Below are 23,382 nucleotides of genomic sequence, written 5' to 3'. Positions count from 1 at the left end.
ACAGTTGCGCCAGGCATCAACAAAAATGATGTGGGGAATCGTGCAGGTTTTGTACAGTAAGCTTGCAATGCAGCTGGATTGAGAAGGCACCAAACGACAATTTTGTAACATTTTGGTAAGGGCAAGTGCAGTCAAAATAGCAACATTTTGACTTTGATGCTGTATCAACATAAAATACGTAGTAGGCATAAATAGTGGGCATGCTGGAGCCCATCCCAGCTGTCTTTGGCCAGTAGGCGGGGGACACCCTGAACCGGTTGCCAGTCCATCACAGGGCACACATAGACGAACAACCATCCGCGTTCACAATCCCACGTATGGACAATTACGATTTATTAAGAATAAGAATAAGAAAACCTTCCATCGTCTCACAATGGAGAAATTCCCAATATACAGCAGCAATGAAAGGCATGGGGAGACCATGCAAACTTCACACAGGAATGCCAGAGCCCAGAATCAGACCCTCAACCTCTGTACTGTGAGACAGATGTGCTAAGCAGTCGTTCCACCGTGTCGCCCTGTTTTTTAACACTTCAGAACAATTGAACGTCAGTCCATCCATCCGAAAGCCGGAGCCGGAATCGAACCCCTTTCCTCTGTACGGTGAGGCTGACGTGTTAACCAGTTTACCGCCACATTTAGAAATATATTTATAATTTTTTTACACAACAGATTTCTATCCTGTGCTACAATATATGCCATTGAAAACTTGCAGATTGTACAGTGTATTGTGACAAGAGACCATTGATTGCAAGTAAAACAGCAATGCGATTCGACCCCTGCCACCACATAATTTTTCTTGTATCTCTGCTGTTATAGATTGTTAGTAAACAAATGTGGTTTAAAAAAACAATAATGCCTACGGAATATATTGCCCTGGATGCTGTCACAGCAAGCAGCACTTTCATCGGAATTCACAGTAACATTAATAAGCTTCAAAGCTTTCATGAGAGTCAGTCGTGGCGGCGCCAGTGACCCAGTGGTTGGCCCATTTGCCTCTGAGGCCTGGGGTTCGAACCCTGGCTACAGCCTTCCTGTGCGAAGTTGCATGTTCTCCCCATTCTTACTTGGGGGTTCTCCAGGTATCTTCGCTTTCTCCCACATTCCAAAAATGAGCTTCTTAAGCCTGCCACGCAGCAAGCACCACGGTCGAATTCACCAAATTACACTCTGCAACTCTTACTCGAATTACTTTTATTTTAAATTGAATTTGTACATATACTGTATATTATCATTTTGTTTTTCTTTTTTAAAATTTGAATCGTGCTTTTGGGGACTGGGTTAATTGCATACTTTGAGTATTCCATGTGCCTTGTATATTGGCAGATGACTGGCGGTCACCCGACTTGCCCACACCCCCACCAGAGAACCCCACAAGACCGTGACAAACAACACTAATGGATCTTCTTAATGAAAAGAACGATTAGAAAATGAAAATCATCTTTCAAATTCCCACTGAGTGCTTGCAGTACACTTGTCAATTTAGGTAACTGTCCTGACTTTGGAAGAAATTAAGAAAAAAAAAACTGAAAAATGAAAAGGATTTAATGTTGACAGAAAAGGGTACGTGGTATTTTTCTTTGTCCGACAAGAGCTTATTATTATTAGCTTGCAATTATTCCTGCATGGCTCTAAAATCTAGTCACACGTGCAATAAATCAACACAGATGTGAGCGTTGACATCGTGCTGCCGAAGCCCGGTGCAGACTTTGTCGGAGCTGTCTTTTGATGAATGGCTCAGTCAAGCGCAGTTGTATGGAGCTTTAATAGTGAAAAAAGAGGTACAGCGTTTCTGCTGCAACATTAACTTTAAACATTAAGAAAAGGTAATACGGTATAGCGCTCTCTTGAAAGATGACACCTGCAGAAAAGCTTTTGCAAAATTGAAAAAGCTGTGAAGGCAAGCTCATTAGAGTCTTTGTTTGGCTCTCCTCCAACCCTCTGGCTCACTCTGATGACTGATCCCATGTCCCTTCATGACCCGACCACCTGTGGGCTCTCCGCCTCGCTGTCGTGCATCATTGAGGCATCTAACCTGTTGGTTTCCTCGGCAACACCTCGGCTCCTCTGCAGAGCCAGAACAAAGAGATATTGTCTTCCCGGTTGACAGAGGAAGCTTTTGTCCGATGCCGTACTGAATAGCCCGAAGTGGACACTCTATATCAAGCCGCTCCGCGAAAATGCATTCTGGAGATCATGATTTATCCGAGTGTCTTGACTAATGGGCCGGGAAGATTAATGTGCAGTGTGTTTTCCCAGCAGACTCATTTTGCATCTTTTCCATCCGCACAACTTTCAGGAGACTGCACACTGACAACTGTTTAAGAGCCAATCCAGGCAGGGACGTGCAACAGATGCCAAAAGAGACAATTAACCTCAGATGAACCAGATGAAACGTACACGGGCCAAGTCAAGAACAACGCAAATGCAAAACAGCGTGACAGGCGTGCGGCTCTGGTGACAATATGTGGTGACAATTAAAACGAATGCACATTCAGCAGATCTTTATCTGAAATTAAGAATCTTTGGGAATCTTAACTAGTCATAGAATATTTGAGTGAAATGCGCATGCAGCAGATCCTCATCTCAAACCAAGTCCGGAGCTGATGCTGACGATTGTTATTCTCCACCGACAACACCGAAGCACAAACAGTAAGACTAATACAGCCGTAAAATCAAATACACAAACTGGATCTCTTAGCTGTCTCCATCCATCTGCGCTGTGCTCATTGTGTTTAAGTGCTTATTTCTGTCTTTGACGTACTTCACACTGTAGGACATTGTAAATCCTAACCTCTATGCAGCCAGTTTCTCCAAACAAAAAAAAGGTGTTTTATGTTTCCAACTGTGCACAATTACCGGGAAATGGCTAGCGCGATGTGTGACGTTCGGACCACTTAGAAACACCCGCACGCTCACACTCACACACCCACACATCACCAATGTGTCTTGACACTTCAAATGACATTGCATTGACTCACAGAGACTCCCTCGGGGTCTCGTCAAACCTGAGCTGCCACCGCATCGCGCTCCAGCTCAGACCTCATCCCTTCAGTCAAATTCGACTGGTTAGATGAACAAACTTGAGCTTTATGTTCTCTCCCAGGGGACAGAGTTTGAAGCATAGCATCACACTTATCCAGCCAGCTACTGATTTGACTTAAGCCACGAAGCAAATAATAACCCTCCAATTTGAAGTTTACCTTGAGCATATCCAAAGCTGCAACACACAGTCCAAATACAAATACGTGAAGCCCTCATTTCCCACAGGGTTTATGTTTCAGACGACGATATGGTGGCTTAAAGAGTTCTAAAACCGTGACTATGGATGCTAGTCGTTAGCATGTGAATGGCGTCTTCAGTTGTATGCTAGCATTAACAGCAAAAACAGCCAGACAAACAAAGGCTTGTATCTCAAATTTTTGCTTGCAAGTCGAAGCAAAAAATAATAATAATAATAATCAGATGAACAAAGAAGCATATCTGGAAAAATAAGTACTTGTCCAGTACAGTATCTCAAGGCACCACCGTCTATTTTTCTCCCAGCATCAGACTCAATTAGCTGCAATATGACATCTGATTGGCCTTCAACCCTCAGCGTATCAATGTGTGACAGCTCTATGAAAAATCTGTTGAGAAATAGCGTGCTTATTGAACTTTCTGGCCACATTCTAGGCAACACTCCAAAAGAGATAAGGCAGTTAAAAAGCACTACATACTGTCATCAATAGTCCCTGTCCTCTAGCCGAATGTAGTTCAAGCAACTCGGTTTGAATAGAAGGCTTTCCTAATTTGAAAGCTGTCAATGGTGATTGAGGTCTTCCCCTAAATCACTGTAGCTGTCAAATGCGGGCCTTCCGAGAGCTCTTGATATCCTCCACGATTTGCATCTGAAAACACTAATCCTGTCAGATGATTGTATTTTTTCATGTATGCTCTGGCGCTGCATGCACAAAAGAATAGGGACGCATACAAGCACACTCAAATAGCACTTCATCACTGCATCAGCTCAGCTGTGAGAGAGAGAGAGAGAGAGAGACCCACCCGCCAAACCTCGTCTCCAGAGAGAAACATAGCAAATGAAATTAAAGCTAATGAAACGCCACAGTTGTTCATGAATGTTTACATATAAAATCAACACATATTTTGGAATAACTGCCAGAGGTCCATTCTAATTTATTCTCCAATAAAAGGTCCACACTGTGCTGGCTGATTAAATGTGCCTGTAGTACAATCTGCTGATGGAACGCATTCTGATGCAGCCTCGGGCCCTGCTCGAATGGTCAAAACCAAATGACAGATTTATATATGGCAAAGCATATTCAACAAAATCAATGTTGACTCTCATTAGAGCATTTTGACATTGCTTGTATTTATTCATCTTTCTGCTGACGCACTTATGTTTCAACATATTTTTGTTAAGACAGACGGCTAATGTAATTTCCTGAAAAGTTGTCACACTGCATGAATTTGACTGCTCCGCCTGTATTTTTTCCTGCAATAATGACTGAAGCCTAATGATGTGAATCCATTATTGCAGTTGTTTAAAAAGTTAAAATCGCTCAGAGATTGTAGAATCGGGCCATGCTCCGGACCAAAGAGTCAGCAACAAGGGAGATTTTACGCATGCCACATTAGAAAATTCTGTGTAGTTGGACCTTTCTGTTCACACGCAACTTTTTCTGGCATGCGATAGGACAATTTATATTTCTTGCTACACTTACTGACGTGCCCATCAACAATCAAAGCCCTCAAATGGGCATCCATTCTTAACAAAGCCGAGCTGCAGTAGCGCAGAGACTCTCCTGTCACTTTTAACTTGAGTAAGCGATTGCACATTCATGCACTTGTTTTCTTGCTCATATGGTACATCTATTTTTCTCATGAACACATCTTACATGCATGGCTCATATTTGAGCCCTGCTCTTCACACATCACAGCACATCCTGCATGGTGGAACCTCGGTTTAGGAAGATGTTTTTGTTCTGAGACTCTGTACACGTACTGAAACGTGTGCAAACCAATTTAATGTTCCCTTTTTGAAAGGAATAGGCATGCTTTTCCAGCTTCAGAAAAAAGTTCAACTATCTTATTTTTAATCAATGTGTGGTTAAAAATAAAGACTGTACAATGCAGAAATAGAAATGAGAAAATGTGTTTACCGTGTTTGTAACAAATCACTGCAAATCACTGTGCAGTATCTTTGTCTTTTCGCGTTCAGCACCTGTGCAGTTTATACTCACCATGGAAACCGCTTGCCCAAAATGGCTGCCTCTTCCCCAATGAATCTTATACCTCCTCATATTAAAAACATGACAACAGTGCAGATGTTAGATTGCACCAAGTCAGACTCGTGTTTAGGTAGCATTTCCTCCTTTGTTTCCGACGTCACTGCAGTAGTTGTGAAACTCTTCTTCGTTTGTATCTGCGTGACTCAATCGCACTGCCCCCCGTGGGCCAAGTCAGAAGATGAATTCATTCATCACAATGTACAAAAAAAAAATAACGGGAACAATGTAAATACGGCTCTCTGAAAACATCTGCATCGTAGCGTGCACTATAAAACATGGATTTGTTTGCTTGCTTGCTAAGAGTTGTTTTTTTTTCGCGAAAGAAACAAAGTGCGGAAATAGAGTCTCAAAGAGCTGCTGCTCGTATAACGCTGTCTTACTGCCGCCCTCTTAAAATGCCCCAGCTTTCATGTATTGCAAGGGAATTCTCCCTGACAGGTAGATCCATGGGATTAGTCTTAAGTGCAGTATAATTTCCACGGTGCTATGTGATTTCAAGAGCTGGCCGGGGGAGAGGAGCGAGCAGGAGATAAAACAGAGAACAAAGAAGAGCCAGGAACTAAGAAGAGCCCTGATGCATGCCCATTTTTCAAGGAGCAGACACTCGCAGGCGCCACTAAAAGCCTGCATTTAACAAATTCGTTTAGGGCATTTAGCAGGATTTAAAGAGCTGGAAATGTATTGTGAAAAAAAATGGAGCCCCAAAAGTGATCATACTGAAAAAGCCCTTCATCGTTGCAATAACTGTGACTCGGTTTGATCAAGCAGACCCCAATTCCTCGGCTTGTTTGCACCCTGTCCTTAGTGATGCACACATCCCAGATTAGTGCGACTACAATGAGCGCCGCAATAATGCCTTCCAAGCCACGCCGGACCGTTTCTTGAACGAAAGGCCTGCTAGCATTCAGCAGAAACCTCCTCACTCGTCCCTATAAGAGGATCGGACATCCTGGGGTTTCCTCTCTCGCTTCAGCTAAAACTACTGAAAGCCTCCTCCAAAATCTAAGCGTGTCCTCGTGGTCACATTTTGCAGTCATTGCGACAATGTGTTTTATAGGAACACCGGCATGACCTCAATGGAAGTTGAGCTAAGCTTTTAAGTAGCTGCTTTTGCCCCTCCCTTGAGTGTGATGGCGAGAAAAATGGGAGTAATAACCCAGCCTAGAAAGTCACACATCTGCAGTTGTCCAGAAAAAGCCCCAATAGCCGTGTTAATAAGGGATGGCACCTCATTAAATTTTGCGATTCGGTGCTGAGCTAGAAGTTGAAACATAGCTACAGAAAAACGTTTGAACACACAAGGTACAGAGGATGTTTTCGGTGGTTTCCATCGTTATTTTGCTGATAAATAATAAATTGAAGAACCTCGGCAGACCTGCATTTGAGCCTTGGATGCTTTTCTTTCAGTCGTGCGCTGCTGACCTTGTGACCTCATGTCAGCGGCAATGACAATGTTTCTGACACACGTGGGATCTTATATTTATTTGATTAATATTGCATCAGTTGCACACCCTGCAACATGTTTGTGTGTGCGTGCGTGCGTGCGTGCGTGCGTACGTGCGTGCGTGTGTGTGTGGGGGGGACATGATCTTTACACCAGTGAACATGAGCACAACAGTGCTGCTTATTTCCCCAGCAGGCTACAGATTTTTTCTTCTTGTGGTTTAATTACAGCCTTTGTAGCTCCGAATCCAATTTTTCCTCCGACTGTTTAAAACATTCTTCTGGCTTGCGCTTCTGATAAGGTTTGGCAGTCACAGCCTCATTTTGTAAACATCCCCAAATTCTTTGCAAAAAAAAAAAAAAAAAAAAGATTTTTCTCGAAATCTTACACTCGTTTCTTCCCCTTCCAAGCGTTGATGTGAAATCTATGCACGACATTACCGCTTGGAAAGACGAGCCGTCTTCTTCCCTCCACTTAGCCTCGGAGCTCTTTTTGCTTTTCTGTCCAACCTCATATCTCTAGGTACACGCATCGGCTATCATCTCGGGTCCGATGTATAAGCCGCTTCGGGTAGAGTGAGACACATTCCCGTCTTGACACGGATTGGTCCAGCCTTGCTCACTTCAGTTCAGTCTTATTGAACTCCAAACAACAAACCGGTAACACTCAAGTCCAGGCAATTTGACAGAGCAGGCGGGCTCGACCTGCCCTTAAGCAAGTATTGATTGTTTGCATCCTTGTTTGTATAGACGTATGCTTAAAGAGCGCTTATGGAGAAAAGGGGGGCTGTTCTTTGTCTGGGAGAAAGAGTGCGAGGACAAGCCGATAAGGGGCTCAATAAAAGGGGCGCAATTCTTACTCTATGCAATGCTACAGTGAGCCTGTTGGCCGTGTTACAAACAGCAGCAGCCGTTTGTTTTTGTGGCGCTGCCCGCACGACATTCTGTCCCATCTGCTTCTTGCCACAGCCTGTGAATGAGTTTCACCTTGTCAGCTGCGGTCTGTACCATAAGTCACCCTCCGATTAAACGACAACAACGAAACAGGCAGGGCTCTTCCGAGGACCGTGAATGAACTCGCTGGGTCCGCAAATGCCATACAGAACAACACGCTGGAAGATGATGCATCCATGTTCTGCTTGAGGTTTAATGAGGTTTTGTTTATGATTTCATCATTTCATACAGTTTAATTGCGCCGTGAAGCTTTAAAAGTAGGGTGGCCCCTGTAGTGCTAAACCCCCAAGGATGGGCTGCCTCTTCCTCGTTTTTGGAGGCTGACAAGGGACCTTTGTAGCATCTGTTTCCACTGTCAACTTTCCAGCAAATTAAGGGCGTACGTACAACAGCGCAACAGCCTTTCAATTCCCTGCCGTTTGTTTGCATGAAAAGCAAGATTCTCTCGGGCGTAATCTTAAATAATCATTTCAAACTCATTCAGAGAGTGAAAATGTGTACGTGGAACATGCACATGGTGCAATTCAAAGAAAATATATTCCACAAGTGATTGGCCAAAATGGAAGAGTTGGCCACTTTGTTCCATAAGGCTACGTTCACAATGCAGCGCATGATGTCAGGTTCAGACTTTTAGTTTAATCGAATCTTTTCATGTCATTCACATTAAGAAAAAAAAATGTATCTAAGAACGTGAACGGAATGCTTTTGTCAAATAACACAATGCACACAGAACATGGAGTCAATATGTCCGCAAGTGTAGGTCTCCATTTAGTCCTACTTGCGGCAATTACACTTTCACTCCTGTCTGTTTTGTTGACTTTTTTGACCAGCAGTATGAACACAGCCTAAGTTACTTCATCAAAATAAATAAATGACGGAGACGTCAACGTCATCACTGTTATTCATCGTGTGATCACAACTGCTCTTCAGTGGAGACGTTGGCAAAAATAAAATAATAAAACAAATTGTGCCTCTTTATCAGACACAGGCAATTAAAGTTTAAAGTTACATTCCAACATTAAGTATCCACCAGAACTAGTGCTGGGGGAAAAAATGTAAATTTATTTTGCAAATGACGCTTGTGAGAATGTACCTTTCTTTCACAATGTGCAGCTCACGATTTGGTGGTTTTGAAGCCAACTACGTTTTTAAGTAACGCCCCATCACTGGTTAATCAATTAAATAAATGATAGGTTTATGGACTGTATTACAAAAAAATGATAATCACAACCCTAGTCAGAACCACTGATTTGATGTGAAAGTACTTCAGTTAAAACTATCGATGGAATTAGTTCCGACTAAATTAAACTGGGCACCAACCAGATTTGAGCTTATACACCTTCCTGTCCTTTTTTATTTATTGGTGTAAACAACTCAAATTACACCCCCCGCTCCTCCACACACACACACCAAGTGTCAATAATGTGATGATTTATCGTTGGCAAAAGGTCACGCAGTCTCAAGTTCCAATCCCCTCGTGCCAACCCCACCATCAACCTTTCGCTGCACATTGGCTTTCCGAATAACAAACTGAAGAAACAATTCCTGAGGAAATGATAATGAAGACAGGTCATTACAGAGCATGGAAATGTATGTAGATGCAAATGTCACTTCAGACCACTGATGCTTCTGGTCATGACTTTTTTAAAACATAGCTAGCAACACACCACCTGTGTGTGACCTCCGGCTGAAGTATTTTGCTTACCTAAGTTAAACACTGAACAAAGCTGCTGTGTATTGAACCCAACCCTGGTTACATTGTGAACCACATTGTGGTCACTTATCGCTCATTGTCATCAAATGAATCTACTTGTAGGGAACGGTTTTGCATCACTCAGTCTCAGATGAGGAAGCGGCACCCAAAACGTTAGAATGCATCATGCTGCTCTTTGCTGGTTAAAGGGCCAAAAACAAAACCTGTCATGAATGTCCTCAGGGCTGATGTGGTCATCCTCCCTGTTTCTGTTTTGGTTGTTTGTTTTTGTTGTTGTGTTTAACCTAAGTTAAATATTGAACAAAGCTGCTGTGTATTGAAACCAACCCTGGTTACGTTGTCTGACAAAATTCCACTGTCGTAATGCCGAAACCCAAAGCAATGGCCCATTGAAAGGCTAATGAATGTAGCAACGTTGTTGCAGTGTTAGAATATTTTAATCAAATGATACACATACAAAAAACGCAGTAACACATATCATCAGACAATACTCACAGGCATATATTCTTTATCTTCTGCAAAAGAAATATGTGAATATTACTGCAGCTTAGTGAGTAGCTGTGACTATCTTGCATGAAATTATGACATGACAAATGTTTAATTCTTTACATTCTGTTGAATTATGTTTTTGTGACATACTGTGCTCTATTTATGTCTTATTTAAAAAAAACGTGTTACAAATGTCTGTTGTTGTTTTATGCCAGTCTGTAATAGATTAATGGTATTCCTATCACTTAAATGGGGAAAGATGACTTGAGTTACACGTGTTTTGAGTTAGAAATGCAGTTACGGAACAAGTTATACTTGTAAGTGAAGGCACCACTGCACTCCAGGAGGGTGTCTTGTAGTTGGACAGAGAATCACAAAATTAAATGTTCAAACTGTGATTTATGTTACGCGTCTCAAATGTTTCTTTTGTCCAGGACAATACAATTGTTGTGCGCAACACATTTTTAATTAATCTAAATTCATGTACGGCTTGAGCTCATTGTTAATTGTTAAAACTGTGCAAAAAGTTACAGTGGCTTATAAAAATATACATTTTCGGCAAAGGAACATTGCCTCATTTTTTGATGAATACTTGGGTATACCCACTTTGGTATTTTATTATTGGCCGATGTGGATGTACTTAAAGAGCGAACGGCATAATGCTTGACAGGTAAATGTTTTGGACAATAATTATAAAAATGCAACTCCCTTAACAGTCGAACACAAAGTGATTCATACTGAGCATGACTTAAAGGGCTGTGTTGACTAGATAACCTCAAATTAGTTGAGAGAGTGCGTTTTACTCCCAGCCTTGTCCATATTTCACTACGTGTGTGCCACTCTGAGAATAGATGCTAATTAGCAAGTGATAGAAGGAGAATATACATGAGTCAAAATCACTGTCGTGGATCATGAAAAATCCATGAGGTGCTGTGTTGTCTTTGCATTCTTTCATACGGAGTGAAAGAGCTCTTTGTCTGCCGTTATTTGAATACATTGCATTATGGAGACCGCATCGTACATGTCAATTAAAGACTCTGTAAAGCAGTGGGCAACTGCGATCCTCCAGGGTTGCTAACCGGCACGTTTTAAATGTTTCCCTCCTCCAACTGATTCCCAATCATCAGGATTGTTATTGGTCTTCTGCAGAGCCTGCTGATCAGCTGACCATTTGAATTACCGGTAGGTGTGTTGGAGAAGGGAAACATACCAAACATGTAGGATAGTGCGCCCCTCGAGAACCGGAGCTGCGACATGCATAAGAACAACCGATTCTGTTTGTAAGAAGGGAAATATTAAACCGGTTACAAAGCCGCAGCACAGATAGGCAGGCAGTTTTCGTATTCTTTTCGATATTCTCTTTGGTGTTTGTCTTTACCACTGCCCTCTGAATAGATTCGGCTATGTGGTTTCAGACTCCTTCATCAATCACAGTGATGATTCTGTGAGAAAGGAGAGATAAAAAGCCAACTGCAACCTGTCAGGGCCATGTGAGCAGAGGACGCCAATGCCTCATTTCGACAGCGCGTCTGAAGTGGCTGCTTCCCCAGACAGGAGGACAAGAAAGAGTTCACCTGCATTAAATAAAAAGTTTTGTTCGCGCGCTAGCAAAAAACGATGCGAGAGAACAGCAAGCATCACTCTTATCTTGTCAAGATAGATACCAGTGAGATTAAGACTGACAAAAGGACTAACTTACACAGTCCGCTCAACTAGAGTGCATTCGGAGGACATTCTTCTCCGACAATGGTTTCTGTTGGATAGTTTTTGTTTTTGTTTTTTTCCAGAAGGTATGCTAGCGCTTTGAAATGATTTAAAAGTTTGATTGATTTTTTTTTCCTCCATTCTTGCGGTTTTGTTGTCTTCATTTCCAACGCAGCGTGGAAATAAAAACATCTCTGCAGCAAATCGTCTTCACCATAGCAACACTATTGATCAACCCTCCTGGGTCTTCAGAGAAATCCATCGCTCATGTCAATTCCGCCGGTAGTAAGAGTTCGGCGGCAACTCATCCTTTGAATGGACATTTCGGGTCCGGCCATCAAATCTACAATCACTATTTAGCTTCCTTGATGGCGCACTTATTACAAGGGGAGAGTCACTGAATGACCTCAGCATAATCATTGAGACAAAACCTGCCAGTGACTGGAATAGGACAGCACAGGGAGTTGTCATTGCCGGCACCCTCTCACTGTAATGCGGGAGATTTACGCCGAAAGTTCATTCTGAGTTTATTAGCATTTGGAGCTATACAGTAAAGCACAAAATGATTCATACCCTGGACAGATTTAGAGTCCAAGTGAGCCTCGAGCGGGCTTTCGCTTTTTGTTTGGTGAATGTCTTTTGTCGGGGGGGGGGTGGAAACAGACTATCAGTGTTGCATTGGATTTTTTTTTTTTTACCGAGTGTGACTTTTTGCACTTTAAAAAATTTTATTTACAGATGTAGTGGCCGGTTTTGAGGAAACACACCATTTTGCATCATCATCATCATTCTAAAAGTAGCTAACAAGTGAGGTTAACCAAAAATATTGATGACCCTTGTATAGAAAGATCCAAGGGACATCCGGCACCATTCGAATCAATTTTAGAACCAATGCACTGTATAATAATAATTTGGGAGAATTCACTTTTTAGTCAAATTGTGTGTCCACAATACTTGATTTTCAATATCACAAAAAGAGACTGCTGATACTGCTTGAATACGCACACTTTAAGGCTTTGTCTTGTGACCGTTTGATTTGTCACTGCATTGCACTTGAGAACACTCTAAGAAACGAAACATGACATGACATGAGCATGACAAACCCTATGAGAGCAAAGCAAAAGTAAGGGGGAATAAATTAAAGCTGTGCATGGCTCTCCCCCTTTCAAGTTGCATGTTAATGTTTCACAGACGCATCAAAGTATAACTTGAGGGTTTTGCCAACTTCAAACTATTAAAAAAAATGTTTTGCTCCCACTGAGTGGATGATACCAAGACCAGGTTGACAGCTGTGGTTTGAATCCTTTGCCTAATTGTCCAGCCATTGAAACCACAAAACCCCAGAGGATGAATGACTGCTGTGGACTTGCCATGAGGGAGGGAGGGGGGACATTGGCACTAAAAGCATGTTCAACATTTGATGGTCACTTTCCGCTCAACAGCTATTTGCAGTCGAACCCATCATCACGTTTCTAAATGAGCAGAAAGAACGACAGTGTGCAGCAACAGCAAATCATGAGTAGCTAGTCGCCCAATTAAAAAGGGATTTATTTAAAGGTTAATCATTTTGCAATTTTTCAAAAAAAAGGGCAGTTTGTTCCATTGTGGGCGTGAAGACAGACGACTGCACTTGCTGCTAATCAAAGCACATCCTTTCATTCTCGATATTGGCGCACTAACCTCTCACACGGAGACAGACAACCGTGTGCGGAAAAGGACGCAAAAAGTCCTTTTCTGCATGTGATCGGAGTATTGTCAGTGCGCTTGGCTGGCGTGGCAACAGACAAATGTAAGTGGGTACGCTCATTACATAAGCTGGTAATAACCGCTGGCAATGTAAATATGCCTGCGGACCTCATGTCCGTCTTTGCCTCAAATCAAATTCACCAAAACTGATTTCGAAGAGCTGCGCCACTATTTGGACTTGGTCCGAGCAGACGTAACGTTAGACTGACTTTCTGTCATCAATTTGTCATTCCACCAGCCAATTGCCGTGAAGGACACACCCTCACTCGGCCGGAAAGCCCAGCATGGCAGAGCCGTCTGCCAAATTGGCAAACCGGCGTAGGGATCCTTATGCCTACACAAAAAGCTGGCAGCCAAGATTTGCGCATGCGGCGTCCACCAAAATAGAGCCCTCCAACTCTGTTGGTCAAAGCAGAGTCCACAAGTCGGTGCGTTTGCGACGGCATCCGTGTGATATTTTCAAGCCATTAGATATTTTGTTCTATGGAGATGTGTTTTAAATAATTAATCCGCTGTACTGGAGCCCTGCTGCGGTTCTCATTCCACTGCAGCAGAGCGCTTCTTCAGCCAACAGGCATAAGAGATGTGCGCACACAAACAAACCCTAACGCTCTTTGAAATCGCTGGTGCAAACTCATTTCATTTACTTGCAATGAGAGCGCCCAGTTGGGGTGCCAGCACTTTAACTGAAAAGCGACGTGTGCGCGTCCATTCATAAATTGATAAAAGAAAGGTAGATTAACCATAAATCAAAGCAATGTGGTTGAAAATACTTCATTCCAAAAAAAAAATGTGCAGCCTTTCAGTACAAGAGGCCTTTGTAATCGTGCGCAATTACATGAAGTAGCGCTGCATCTGACTTAGCCACCTATAAATCTATTTCCGATATCAATTTTACAAATGGTCTGACTAAAAGTGACGGAGATGAGGAGATGAGGCCGGGAGCTGCTTCAAGCGATGTCTGCAGCACTTCCGCTGTCGTTTCTCAACAAAGGCATCATGCTGGGCACAAACTAATCATCACTCACCTTTGATTGAAGGAGGATAGATTAAACTTGAGCGAACCCAAATATTCATTCGTTCGAAATGTCTAAAAAAATTGCCTCAAGCTACCAACAAGTCACACTGCAGACAAATAAAATGGGCAGATTTTAGTGTAGTCATAAAAAAAGCAACATAAAAACAACCAGTTCTCCCTTCCGCAAGGCGATGACTCTCCATTTTACCTTTTTACCACATTTTCAAATGAAAGCAGGAAGAAATTAACTTCTACCATTAATCTGAGGAACACCATTACTGGATGTCAGTGCCATTAGCTGTGTTACGCTAATGTTGTTCTTTCACAGAATGGCCTTTCATTAATGTAACTGGGAACACATCGGGTTTCCTTGATGCAACCCATTTCCTGTTGATGAATGGAGCGTCGTCGTGCCTTGAGGTACGAGGGACCTGACTTGGGAATATTTCACGATGCTGATGATTTTTTTTTTTTTTTTTTGCTTTGCCAAGCGAGCAAAAATTAAAGATCCGAACTCTGTATGGTGGCAGTGAATGCAACTCCACTTGCTTCACAACAAGAAGCCGTTTGTCAATCAACAATTGTTAAAAAAAGGGGCTTCAAGCTGTTTAGGGGGCACTCCCACCTGAAGATTATTGTCAAACAGGGCTGCAATTTACTAACATTTAAATCCTCGATTCATGTGTCAATTACTTTTGTGATGAAATCATAAATCAGATGTTAAAACATTGAGTACTTTCCATTTAAGTAAAGAACGCCATTTGAAATTGACACTGGTTTGGTTCGAAAAATCAGTGGAAAATAAGCAGACGTGTTGATCATGTATTTCCAAAATAAAAGCCGATGTTTGCAAATTTTGTATAGACACAAAGCTAACGATGTTTGCTTTCATGGAGGATAACAAAAATCTGAAAAAACAGGCTCTCCAAACAATTAATCAATACTCAAAATAGTTGTCGATTAACTTAATAATGGATTAGTTGTTGACCAATCAATTAGTTGCTGCCCCTCGTCTATCAAACTAAACATAAAACCAAGAAAATTACAGTGTGGAATTAAAACAACCACACAACTTTCCTGTCCATTAGCGTCATGCCAACACACAGTGCAAAATGCCATCTTTGTGGCAGTGTTACACGTAGGCAGGCAACATCGCAATACCCACAGGCATATATTCTTTATGTTCTGCCAAGACATTACTATTACAGCAATTGTGAAAGTTTTCATTGTTTGTGACTAAACGAATGTACTACGTTGCCCCACCCCACCCCCGTTAGACAGGTTGTGCCCAATAGAAGGAATCACAATGAATCCATTATGATGCACAAAATATTTCATTTACATTCATTATGTTATGATTTCTACATGTATAATAAAGTACAATATTACAGAGTGCTAGTTTCCATATTAAAAAAACAACAACACTTTTTGGGGGTTTTTGAAACAGATTATTGGCATTTCTATTCATTGCAATGCAAGAATGTTTTGAGTTACCAATGTTGTCACAAAACAAATTCAACTCATATCTCAAGGCACCGCTGCATTTTTTAACACGAGCTGTTTGAGAGAATAATGCACGACTTTTACAGCCAACCCGTGTGCCAGTGATTAATAATGATGGCCAGAGAAGTGAAAATAATGCTAATTGAAAAAAAAGCAAAAACATTATACATGTATAATGAAGAACAAAGAAGCAGATGTTTATGCTGTTTAAGAGGGTGTTCACCTCTTCATAGTTGTTTTGGACTACTTTGCTCTTACGACTAAACTCCGTGGTAATTAGTTGTTGGGTGGTAATGACTATTTTGTATAGACAGTTCTTGGATACTGCATATATTTGTCATACAGGCATTTCCCACCTGCTTGACTAATGATCTGATCTTACACTCTCTCATGTAAGTGGTTGTTTTTACTGAATACAGTGTGATGATGTCGAATAATACTTGCATAACATTCCCTTGAAAAATGTAATTTCACCTTCTAAGCACATTTCTTCTCAAATCGTCTGTTGAGAGTTGATAAAAACTAGTTCCAAACATGTTGCGAGGGTGACAAAAAAAATTCACGTCAGAGAAATTTGCAAACATATCAAAGTGGGTTCTGACATCCAAATAATTCATCACTGCGCATGTCGCTGCTTTTGATCATGTTTATGTATGAATGAGATAAATATCTGCCATGTTAACAAGTATGTTTCTGTTTTTCTCCTCTCTCGTCACTGGAAGACAAAAAAATCTTGTTTGCCAAAACATAGAACTGAAATCAATTCTATTCAGCATGATTTGATCGACCCGAACTAGAAGCAGAAACAGAAAATCAAGGTGGGAAGGAAGGAAGGATGGATGGATGGATTGATGGATGGATGGATGGATGGATGGATGGAGGGATGGATGGGTTTGTTTTTTATGACTGTCAAACTGCTACCTTGCCTCGCAGTCTCCCTCTGGGAAAGTGCACCTTATGCTTGCTCTCACTCAAAACAACATAACACGGCGGGACCAAAAAGCAACTGCCTATTCTCAAATACCTGTTATTCATGTCTTGTAAGTTGTTGACACATCTTTGTGTTCGTTGTTGTTGTTTTTTTTTTATTACAAGAAAGAGGAAAGTTTTTTTTCAGCGTGAGGTTTTAACATTGTGATTGGGGCAGCGGAATTCTCGACCAGTTTCTCGAGCCGCCCAGGAAACGTATCAATCGGTTCGTGAAAGGGTGCCTTGAGAAACAAGTTTTGTCATTCCATGACCATGCTCATACCTCAAAAGACTTGTGTCTCAATCATCTCGAATCGAAATTCCATTCATCTTTTCCAGCACAGCCCCTCAAAATATAACAAAAATACAATGAATAACTTTTACCGTTTAAACCATTTTTGTCACACTTTCTCATTCACTGAACACATTCACACGCATTGCTCCTTCTTTTGTGCACACCTTGGTTGGCCACCCGAGGGCAGTATTAGATATACATCCAGTTGCCCCCCCCCCCCCCCCCCCCAGCTATTTGCAGGGGATAAAGACTGGGGCCGGCGGTGAAAAGTGAAAATCCGCGTAGGCAAACATTCTATATTTTTTTTCTCAAAAAAACAGGGGCAAACAGGGGGCTAATAAAAGAAATAAACTAAAATATATTAAGAAATATTTAAATATATATTGTTTTAATATTGAAAAACAATTGAAAATAACAATATGTGAATCTGCGGGTGCTAAACTGTGGACAGGTACACTGCTGTACTGGAGGCCCAGCTCCTCTCTCACCTTCCCAGTATGGTTATTCTTCACAAATGATAAAGAATATATGCCTGCGGATATTTTTATATGATCTTTTACATGTGTTACTGCACTGTTTGTGTTCAGATATCTGTTGCATAAAGGATAACACTGGCACATAAGTGCCAAATGCTAGCACATCTATGGCGTTCTGCATAATGTGTTTGCGTTAAGCTAGCATATATGGTTGTTTACAGAATGTGTAATTGTCCTCATTTTATGGTTAGCTTGACGGTAAACTCTAGCTGAGCATGGCAACAGCTACCTTTTTGTAGGATTATTTACACTTGTCGAACCGCTGCTTTTTATTAAGAGAGATGTGCTGGGTCACTTGCCACCATACTGTAAATCGTTTATATCTCAAGTTTATGCTCCCAAGCCAAAGCAGTGAAATCGTCTGATCGGCAGCTCATATCTTGAGAAAGTGACTCGCATCTCAAGGGAGTTGTTTTTCAGATACCTGCTTTCGCTTCTGTTGTTTTCAATGCCATGCACTTGTTTGCAAATTATGCAAGCACTGATTCCATGAAAATGTAAAGGGGTAAGGCCCTGCCAAAGATAACATCAAGATTTTTTTTCTTGCTGTAGTTGCTAACTTTCTGTCCTCTTTTTCTCCGCACATGAGTTGAATCTTAATGAGAACATTTTGGCATCTGGAGAAAGTGATTATCTTGCAGGGAATAGATTTTGGTTCTGATCCAAACTACAGCATTGTCCGGCCTCGGTGGAGGTCATTGCTTTGCTGAGTGTCATTATTCTATAATAAGCATCTACTCCATGTCTCTACTCTTTTGCCACTCCAAGAATTCCCTTGTAGATTCGGCCGTGTTCCGGACAAGTCAACCTGTCAGGGGCCATTCATCACCACCTGAAGTTTGACTCTCTGCAACATGAGCTGTTCTTTCAGCACAACCGTGGACAAGCGATACTCTTACCGTGAAAAGCAGGGGTGTCCAAATTTTCCCTTTTAACACCCCTTGTTGTGTTGATGGCAATTGTTCATTTTAAAGACACAGACATCATCACCATAGTCTAATTATTAAAATGTGGAGAGCTGCGACAGTCTTATGTACGGAAATGCCGCGCTTCTGTTTGAAAGGAATGTGCCAATACAGGAGAAAGACAATGTGAAGGGCTATTTGTTCATTGTAATGACATTTTGTTAAGGTGGGTTTGACCTACTGATACACTTTTTTAAAATACACCTGTCTTGCAGTCCAACAATTGACAACTTACCAAAATTCATTGACAACTATTGTGACAATCAATTAATCATTGAGAACCATAGTCCAACTTGAAATTAATGCTGCAGCGATTGAATATTTTGGTATTCAGATATCCTATTGAAATTACGTACCAAATCATAGGGTATTTGGATAAAAATGAAAAAATATTTTTTTTTCCTGGTCAAAAATACAGACGATAAAAAAAACAGACACATTTCCACTTCAATAAAAAATGAGTGATTGTGCCAGCTGAAATAACATACTTGAGTCAGCCCAGTTTATTAACAAATGATCAGTAGGAACGGCAACAGTGTCATGCTGTCAGCATCAAAGTGTGCAGTCATTTAGGTCTATTATCTTGAGGGCTGCCAGCGCTGTGCTAGCGGTGCTAGCCCGGGTCATGCTAGCTGCTACAGCTGGCCATAAGCGCCATATATACGTTATCAGTGTAATTAAGTCGTTTGGGTTTGTTTGTTTTTTTTGGGGGGGGGGTATAATAAGCACTTCAATGTTATATTAGCATAGCATTTTATTGTTGCCGTTGGAAGCAAGAGTTTGTGACCGCAATCAACGACTCCCAAATACAGTCTGGAAAATGAGTCAAGTCAGCCGTTTGTCGCAACATGCTGCCAGGAACAATTTCAAAATAAAAACTGTTACTACGGTTAGCGTGACTTTAGACTCCCAAATGAGGGTGCACTTGCTTCTTATTTAGCTACCTCTATGAAGCCTTTGCTATGTGTTTGCCCGCCTTCTGGTTGGATGATTCCTAGTTGACAAAGTTCTTGATTAGACATGCAGCAGAGCCTGCACTTGAAATGTCAACATCACAGACAATCAGGTTAAGTTATTCGTGGCAGCCAAAATCTTGATCGTGATTCAAATATGATTCATTGTGCAGCTCTGGAATCCAATCTTTTTATTCCAGTCGAAACCACCTTATATCATAAAACAAATCAAACTAAACATCAAGACGAAGTAATCCTTTTTAAGCACGTCTCTCCCACACTTTGATGTTCTCAACCAGTGATTCCCAACCGCTGTGTGTTACGCCACATTGGTGAGTCACGAGAGAAATTATACTTCCAGCCATTTTCTGTACTGCTTATCCTCATCAGAATCGTGGGTGACTTTCCATCATCATCATTGTGATATGCAAAGACGCAACAATCGGGCAGGCAACCCAGGCATTGGGCACCGAGCTGAAGGGGTACCAGAAAGATGACCGACAATGGCTCCACTATATACAAGGAAATGACAACACATTGGAAATCCCTGCACAGTGCCCTTTACTAGCTGTTGCTGGCCCATAGCTAGTTGGAGACCCTGAGAGATGATCATTCTCAACAACACAACTGGATTCCCCCGAAAACACTGCAATGACATGTCGCGATTCATAATATTCCTAATCGCAAACTTGGTTGTGATGTTATCATTCTGCAGATTTTGCACGTTATTTTGTTGTTGTTCAGTCATTTTTACAATGTGTTTTCAGTTTACTCGCTCAGTTTATTTTACATGTTAATGACAGTGGTGGCTTAAGGTCCACATTTAATTCATTCAATGGCATGGCGGCGCACGTAACAAATAACTTGCATCGCAATTCTTCTAAAATGAATGGAAATGCCTTTTTTTTCTGGCCCAGCCTCCACCAGTCAGAAAAATCAACAAAACGTTTATAATGTAAAAAACAGCATTCACTTACATTGCACTTTACAAAAACCTGCAGTAAACAAATGTACGTATGTATGTAAACGAATGTAAACATAGTAAATCATTTTGGACATCGTCTACTCCAGTTTGACTGACATTGTGCTGCTCCTTCTGTGCACACCTTGGCCGCCCAGGGGCAGTATAATACAGACGGAGCCACATCAAAATATCTCAGTATATGGCTGTGAGTGTTATATTTTTGTCTACGTGTGTTGCTCCACTGTTGATGTTCAAATATCTGTTATTTGAAGGGTTATAACACTGCCACACCAATGCTAGGCATGAGCCAATCTATGCTGTTTCCCATTATGTTTGAGTTTTAAGCAAGCAAACGTCAGGGCAAATGTATGTACCGACGTGTGTTCAATACACATGCTGTAATTCTCTTTGTTTTATATTTAGTTTGACAGTAAACCTCGAGTGGGAGTGGCAGGAAACAGCTTGAAGCCTCCTTTTCAAAGAATTATGAATTATCTGTCGAAGTGCTACTTATTTGGATTGAGTTAGCAGCCACCATACAGCGCTCGTATTACAAGTTTTTGTAATCGGCCATCGGTCCTCAAGCCTCGACTGTGGTTCAAGAAACATTGTTGCTTAGTCACTGAGCTTTGTTTTGGATGTCATAATTTATTTATTTACTTATTTAGTTAGTGGGGGCACGTCCGCCTTGTTTTGCGTACAACACCCCGACGATGTTACCCTTGCGTGGCATTTTGTTGGATTTTTCAAAAGTAGGCAGGCACACGAGTAACGTGTACCTCGTCTCGATCAAGGCTGCAAAACGGCGTTTAGTTTCCACTTGCCTGGAAGAGGCGTAGGATGTTGGCAACCATGATCGATACCGAGCTCGCCGAGGCTCCGATGACTCCCACCACTTTTTCGGGCTTGACGAAGACCGGCGGCTCCCCGTTGGTGCACCTCACATCCGAGGTGTCCTTGGTGATGAGGGCCTGCACGAAAGTTAGAGATTGCTCCAGCGCGTAGGTATCCCTCGAACAAGTGTCCAGCACCCGGGCGCCCAGGGTGATGTTGGGCAAGAGTTGCTCGTCCTGGTTGATTTGGTCCAGCGCGTACATCATGGCTTCGAGCCGCTGGATGCCGTTCTCCTTCTTCAGGTCCCCGCACGGCACGCCGTCCACCCCTCTGGCGTGCACCGGGAAAAGTCCGCCGAGGGTCAAGTGGCCCTCGGTTCGGATCGAATGCGGCGCGTACGTCTCCTGAGCCAGAACCACATCCAGCGCAGTCCGCAGGAGGCAAAACAAGCCCAGCTCGGCGAATAAAACGAGACGAGCCATGTTTTCACTTTGAAGATCGACAGATAAAAGGTGCAATCGGGAGAAGTTTTGTCAACGGGAAGTCATCGTGGCTCGCTCGTCACCGCGGAGGAGATTCAACAAGCTGGGCAAGACTACAAGCAAGATGCGGTCCGTGACGGAGGCTCACTGTGCCCATCGCCTCCTCGCTGCCAGCTTGTTGAATGGCGAAGCCTCGCGTGGAAATTCTATTCTAACACGACTCCGTCCTCCGAACTGGGTTCAGATCCCAAATAGGCTATCAAACGAAAAAAAAGGAGAGATCCGCGCACGCAATGAACAGCAGATTCGGTCAATACACGAAGCTTCGCTCCGGCAGAAGTGGGTGACATTCTTGTTGTGGAGCAACTCGTGCACGGAGGTGCAACATCTCCTTCTCGCTGGCTTCAGACAGCTGAGGGAGGGGAGAGAATGAAAAAAAAAAGAAAGGAAAGACGGGCGCGCGCTCGTTTCGTCCACTGAGCGTCGGGAAAAGAAAAATGCAGCTAATTAAAGCTTTCCTCTGTCGCTGCAACCGATCGCGAATGAGTCACGGGCAGGTTTGCACAGTGTGTAGCCCCCCTTTTTTTTTTTTTTTTTTTTTTTGCTTTTCCCACTGAGGACGTCACTTGGCTTGGCTTCGAGCAATTCAAAAGGCGAGCGTAGCTTGTCACTTCATGGTTTTTAGGAAGTAAGCAAACGAGACGCCGAGCTGAATAATTGCTCCTCGGAGAGCGCGCTCATCTCATCTCGGCATGCAATCTCTCCGCACTTGCCCTCATCCCCCCGGCCCCCTCCTTTTTTACCACGCGAGCACGGAAAGTCGATTTGATGGTGACACGCAGCTCAGATCGTGATGACAATGAGAGCTTGCCCTCGATCTCCTCAAGTACTTTTCTATTCATTATGGTGTACCTTTAAAGGAGGAGGGGTCGGAGAGCTTAGAGGGGGTCCAGCCCGGTCTCCAAGGCAACGCATTTTTTACAAGGCATCCTTGATTCATCCTCCACAGTCCACACACACAAACACACACTGGAAGGAACTAACCGCACCATTCGGAGTCCCTCACTAAACACCATCCCCACCAAAAACTGCACAGATGGTGCTTAAACAAACCTGACCGATTTCCCAGCAATTTCATGTGCACGCATTAGTCACTGAGTTTCTTGGCAGAGTCGCTGCATTCTAAAAAAGTAACAGTGTTTTTCAAAGAAGAGAGCAAATCCAACTTCGTTAGTGCTAAGTCTACTAAGGCATGTGTTTCCCAACCTTTTCATGACCCGAGAAGCCTTCGGAAAATCTCACTGCACACAACCAAACAAAAGTATTAGACTAAGAGTGATCTCGTGTCGATTTAGTCACGCGTTTAGTTACCCAGTGTAAAATGTCAGCCTGTTAAACTGAAAATAAATGGAACGTACTCACAGGAAGTCATGACTTCTGGTGGATAAATGGCAACATGTGTATTGTACCTTGTGTCATCTCACACAAGAGCATTTCGTGTCTGTCACGAGCTGGTGCCAGC

The 23,382-nt window shown here is 42.4% G+C and overlaps 1 protein-coding gene across 1 annotated transcript in view; it reads right to left on the bottom strand.

Moving 5' to 3' along the window:
- Positions 1 to 22,432, bottom strand: part of LOC127595941 (metabotropic glutamate receptor 7) — a 124,273-nt gene extending 101,841 nt beyond the window's left edge. Inside the window, exon 1 of the mRNA XM_052057987.1 lies at positions 21,369 to 22,432. Coding sequence (XP_051913947.1) covers positions 21,369 to 21,860 — 492 coding nt within the window. The 5' untranslated portion in view covers positions 21,861 to 22,432. The remainder of the gene's footprint in view (positions 1 to 21,368) is intronic.
- Between the last annotated feature and the right edge of the window lie 950 nt (positions 22,433 to 23,382).

This window comes from Hippocampus zosterae, chromosome 2 (assembly GCF_025434085.1).
Source record: "Hippocampus zosterae strain Florida chromosome 2, ASM2543408v3, whole genome shotgun sequence".
NCBI lineage: Eukaryota > Metazoa > Chordata > Actinopteri > Syngnathiformes > Syngnathidae > Hippocampus > Hippocampus zosterae.
The sequence above is the reverse complement of the archived record's forward strand: the minus strand, read 5'-3'. Positions and strand labels throughout refer to the sequence as shown.